This window comes from Gouania willdenowi, chromosome 21 (assembly GCF_900634775.1).
Source record: "Gouania willdenowi chromosome 21, fGouWil2.1, whole genome shotgun sequence".
Classification (NCBI taxonomy): Eukaryota; Metazoa; Chordata; class Actinopteri; order Blenniiformes; family Gobiesocidae; genus Gouania; species Gouania willdenowi.
Window position 1 is genome coordinate 30316354 of NC_041064.1, and position 6000 is coordinate 30322353.

General features: G+C 35.7%; 1 protein-coding gene across 14 annotated transcripts in view; it reads left to right on the forward strand.

Moving 5' to 3' along the window:
- Positions 1-5772, forward strand: part of tns1b (tensin 1b) — a 248990-nt gene extending 243218 nt beyond the window's left edge. For all 14 annotated transcript variants that reach the window (XM_028436798.1, XM_028436793.1, XM_028436791.1 and 11 more), the window contains 3 exons: positions 258-326; positions 443-472; positions 2349-5772. In XM_028436798.1, the coding sequence (XP_028292599.1) occupies positions 258-326; positions 443-472; positions 2349-2487 (238 nt within the window). In that variant the 3' untranslated portion in view covers positions 2488-5772. The remainder of the gene's footprint in view (positions 1-257; positions 327-442; positions 473-2348) is intronic.
- The last annotated feature ends 228 nt before the right edge of the window (positions 5773-6000 follow it).

Here is a 6000-nt window from a genome sequence, read left to right on the forward strand (position 1 = left end):
AGCCTACGTAAAATTGCAAAAAAATAAAAAATAAACCTAAGTTAAAAGTAAAAATACACTACGCCCACAGTGATTAAATGTTATCAGTTTCCAAAAAAAAAAAAATCAGTTTCCAAGTTTTCCATATTATGTTAGACATGTCTGTGGCCTGTTTATCATTACATAACACTCAAATCAATTTGAACAACATATGAGTCTTACAGGCTACTGTATATTTAAGAGCTGATGTATTTAATTTATTTTTTTGCTCTCTGTAGGCTTTTCTTCCGACGCCACTACCCGACCAACACTGTCACATTCTGCGATATTGACCCTCAGGACAGAAAGTGAGTATAGAGACACAAGCTAAGCTACTCAAGACATGATTAACAGTTTCGCTATTGTATGTAAGTAAGGTAGATACTATGTTAAATTAAACTAACTTACAATTTGAATTTTTCAGGTGGAACAAGCCGGATGGGGTCCCAGCCAAGTACGTGACCTCTTTCACTGATAATTTGTCTAGTTGTTGGATTTGACTGTAGCTACTAAAGTACTTTAGCAGTCACAGGTTGTCAAATAGATTCGTTAATAATTACTGATGCTTATCTGCGATGGTAGATCCCGATGACCAAGCATTTTAAAAGTGTTTACTTTGGATAATTCTAATTTGAGTTTCCTATTCTTTGTTGAAGATTCTTGGAAACGTGACTCTCACAATATAAATATTAAGGCTTTTTAAATTCTGTTTAGCTTTTCAAAAACTCTGATTTCTAACTAATGTTAACTTTTAAGACTTGTACAAGAAAACCGTCTTTAAATGAGGTTTGCTTAGCTTTTAACTAGCTTGAGATTTACAACTTTGATTCCATTTTTAGAGTAATGTTTTTAATTAGGATAGCAGTGTCTCCATCCTGTGTGTAGCCTTCAGTAGCATAACGGTTAGCATGTGATACATTTTCATTTGGAATCTACGCAATACAAAAAAATGTGGTGTCAGCTCCTCAAAGGTTTTTATTTTTTTTATTTTTTTTAATTTAATCTTTATTAGCAATTCATATTCTTCTCTGTTCTATGTTGTCATAGACATAAACCATCATTACATACTCTGGAACGTGTACAAAAGGAGTTCATGTGAACCAATGCCAGATCTTAGAACACAGAGCAATCATTAAATAAAGCATAGAATTAAGAAAAATTCCCAAATTATTGAGGGTAAATATTTCATCAGAGTATTGATACATTTTAGCACAACTTTTTATCATCACTAATCACAGTTAGAATATTGTCAAATCTGCAAATCAACCTGAAAAAATTTAAGCAGAGAAGGTCCGAGCTGCGCAGACACAAAACTAGGTTACACAATACAATGCTGAAATTAAAAGCGATATTTGTAAGATTTTTAACATAGTATATTTGCGCTTCGTGACTCCCGTGAAATCTCATCCTGCGAGACTTTGCTGTAGGAAGATGGACGCGTCAAACCGTCTTATAACACACTGCATTCTTTTGTTGTTTGCTGTCTAATGTGACAGTAATAGGTTAAGTATGATGCTATGTTCTGTCCACATGTACTGTGCCATGTGGTCATGTGACCAGGTAAGACGTGTAATGTGTAAAAAGTGTTTCCATTGCCCTTTTGCAATACATTTCAATATGGAAACTTTTTTGCAATTTTTGTGTATTTTTTAAAATTTTGGGTGTCTTCATTACCAGTTTTCATTGCGCTATTTAATATTTGGGCATTTCCAAGAGTGAGTCACAAAACTGATGAGTGATTTCAAAGTGCATTATTACCTCCAATTTCCGCTGGATGTAGGTCCGCTGTGTTACGTCTCCGCCACGCCAGCGGAGCTGATAGATTTCACTTTAGTCTATGTGTTAATTTCCTTTAGCAGAGATACGCGGGACAACACATCAACTCAGCACAGCGCAAATACAATGAAACAGGAAGTTAAGCACATACTAAACAATAAAACATCATTATTTTTCAAAATAAAACACTTCAGACCATTTGTTATTTGTAACTACATCACCAAAACGTCATCATTCTTCTTGTATTCCTTCGTTAGGAGCACTGACCTGTTATCTGTTTGTTGTTGCGTTCATAACACTTCCTTTACTTGCATTCTCGCGCGATTGCGTAAATATCGCGAGAACTCATTGGTCTTGTGACGTCAACCGGACTGTGCCGTGGCGCACTCAAAAATGCAACCAGTAGGGACTGCCGGAGGGCGGACAGTGGAGCAAAACCGGATCAGAGCTGTAACGCAGCAGAGACGTATCCAGTAGAAACTCCCGATTAGAGATTATTGAGTCTGAAACATTCATATGATGTACTAAGTAGGTCTCTAACTCTGACATTTCAGGCTGTTTGGTTTTGTGGCACGGAAACAAGGAAGCACAACAGACAACGTCAGCCACCTCTTTGCTGAGCTGGATTCTAACCAACCTGCCAACGCCATCGTCAGCTTCGTCTTGAAGATTATTGGCTCACAGAAACGATGAAAGCTTCAGGAGCAACGAATCTAAACTGCATCTCTTTAAGCAACGCCTTTAGCTCTTTAGTTTTTGACTTTGGAACCACAAACTCTTGCTTCCCGATTTTGGACATGTATTCTTCACACGTCACCTTATTTTTTCTGACTCTGACATTTAGGCAAATGTGTGTGTGTGCGTGTTTGTGTGTGTGTATGTATGTTTGTGCAGCTTACGTGTACCAGTATGTTGATTTTTCACTTGGAAGGACTCCACGATGGATCAGAGGAAGTGCTGGATGGGGGGTGGGGTTGGGGGGGTGTCTTGGCTACCGTATGTATGACAATGGGATTAGGGGGAGATTGTGTTAAACTCACTGACAGGGTAACTCACAAACAGGAAGAGGGAATGGCATTGTGTGTAAAAACGTAATTTTGTAATTGTTTCATTTTGATGCTTTGAAAAAGAAGAAGCTAAGTAGTGCAATGTTGAAGTGGAATTGTGCGTCTTTCAGGCTTTTGACTGGTCAACCAAAGAATTTTTAAAAAAAGGATGTTTGCTCCATTTGCCACTGTCAACGTATTCTTTTGTAAAAAAAAATATGGCTGCTTAATCAAAAAATACTGTTTCTTTTTGTATGTACTGATACTGTAGGTCAAATATGTACCGTTGCCTTCTTATGACATTTTGTTTTTTGCAGGAGACGGTGTATGTAAATATTCCACTTTGCTTTTTGACTAGGACTGTTCTAGAAGACATTTGGTGCTTGATGTTTATTTTATGAATGCTGAGCTTTCTAACCAAAAAGAACATCAAATATATCTCAAGTGTTTTAAATATGCAGCATCACGACAGAGTGTTCGCACCCTGGACAAACTTTTGATTGTATAAAACAGGCAAAAACTTTAAGATAGGAATATGTTTCTATTTTTGAAGCATCAGCATGTTAAAGTACATTTGTACAAACTATAGAAGGTATTTCTCAACATTTCAATTCCATATATCACATTTATTTTTTATTAAAATACAAACTAAGAAACATTTCTTATTGTTAATATATTTCAGTATTTTTCTGTAAATCTTTTCAAAAACCTCTTTCCGTAACACTTTGGTTCCTCATATTTTGTCAAAAACACATTTAAGAGTCAAACAGGAATCCATAGAGATCAAAGGGTTCCTCCGTTTGATGGAGCAGTGTAGCGAACAACGTTAGCTAACAGTGTTAGCTACACAGCTGTGTAGCTAACGTAGCTGCTAACTAGTGTCGTACAGCTAAAGGGCAAAGACAGCTATGAAAAGTCATCTGTAATTACGTGAGGGAGGAGAAACAATGTGTTTAACGTTCTTGTGTTCAGTCTGCGCCGCAGTTAGCCGTAGCTACACTTAGCCATAGCCACACTTAGCCGTAGCCACACTTTTATGAAAGTGTCATTAAACAAGACAAAGCTCTTTGTTGGCACCTCGCAAAAATGTAAACTCACCCCACCCAAATGTAAGCTACCCATATAAATATTCATATATAGATACATATGTATAAATATACACTTCCGAACAGTGACTTAAGATATTTATTTTTTTGCTTTTTTTGCGCTATGATATCTTGTATACATGTATTATAAAACATACATTCAGATGAGAGAGCAAGAGCTTTGCTTATATTTTGGCTGAAGTTGAATTCAATGGTATATACAAGGTGTAAAGTGTTTGCATTTTCATATGTACCACTGTTGGTTTGAATGTCCTTTTTCACATTTGTTTTGGTTTTGTTTTTGTATTTTCTTAATATTGTGTTGTCTTTGGAAGCTTATTTTTTTGATGTCTAATTAAGAAAGCGTGGGGACATATTTTGTATGCCGGGTTGTTTGATACTAAAGTCTAAATTGGAGTCTATATTAACTTAAAGCTGCTTAGAGAAGACATTGGCCAAGTTTAGCACTTAAACGTTGAAGTATTATTGGAGTGTTATTTCTACCTGCCGAAAAAACCAGACTATGAGGATATAGGAAACATTTTACATGTGCATACGCAGACCTAACGTACTACTAATTTTAATATTACACCCCGCAAACTATGTTTGGAGCTTTAGACAAAAAGTGTTCTTTTGTGGCTTAGAGAGATATCAGACAATAAATCCCAGTACTGCACGTGTCAAATTCAAGGCCTGGGGGTTCAAATCCGGCCCTGTGGAGCATCCACAATTCGGCCCACAGCAGAAAGAAAAAATTATGGAAAAAAAGATAAATCATTGTGTGAATGAAACTCAACAATATTTGCATGGACTCACTTTTCCTGGTGCTTATATTGCATGATGACAGTCATTTTTAATGTTAACCTATTGAAAAGAAAAATCTAAATTCTAACAAAATCTTTTACTTTTTCTCCAATTATTATATAAAATTTTCCTTGATTAAGTAGAAATTGTCAAAAAATGAAGAACATTTATAATGGGACTGATGTCTGTCAATTATTGCTTGGATATTTTTGGTTTCTTAGATATTTTGTATTTTATGTCTAAATAGAAGTGCAAACTAGACCACAATAAGGTTAAATGACTTGTTTTCCCACATAAAATATGTGGCCCACTTGAGATCAAACTGCTCCGTATTTGGCCCCTGATCTAAAATGAGTTTGACACCCCTGCAGTACAGTTTTTAGTTGTCTTTTGAGTGTGCTGCATGACGTAAAGATAATTTGGTTACAGCTATAGACAGAGAAACCAAACTTACTTTTTTCATTGTTTCTATAAACAAAAAGTTGATTGTGTTTGGGTTTTTATTTTTTGCATTCAAATCTAATATAAGTATACTGAGCAGCAACTCGACTACAGCTCTCTAACTGAACCCACACACTGTGGTGCTGATTGGCAGCATGATGAAATTTAAAAAAAAAAGCATTAGTTTAGTACATTTGTTCAATATTTACCCCCAAAAGTTAAAAAAAATATTACAGCACTTCTTTTACTGAGCTGAATGTGTCATTATTTATTAGCACGGGTGTGTATGCCCAAGTCTAAATATAACCCTAACACAGCAGACTAATCCCAGTCTGTTCCTGACCGGTGCCCATGGGCAACTCATAGGATTCCTTGACTCTGCTGATGTAACAACTTTTTGTTTGTGTTACGTTGTGTTATCAAACTGAACATTGGTCTTCAGTCTGTCTGCCTGTGTCAACATATGGCGACTGTAGAATGTGTGTGAAAGCTACTATTCCTACGTAGAGCTTTGTCTTTTTGTTTGGTTTTGCTACGTTGTATGGCTTAAACTATCTCTGATGCAAAAAACACATTAAAAGGAAATACAAATAGAAATGCCATCTTCAGTAATTCTCTGTGTTATTGTTGGTCCAGTTGTACAAAATAATATTTTTAGATTTTTAGACAGAAGTTTGGGGAAATAATTACAAAACAAATTGACAATCAACACTTAAACTTATTACGCTATATACATAACGCTAGATATTTGGATCATACCAACCCATTGTTCCTCAAGTCAAAGTTACTTAACTTTTCAGATTTAGTTGTTTTTCAAACTATTCAATTTG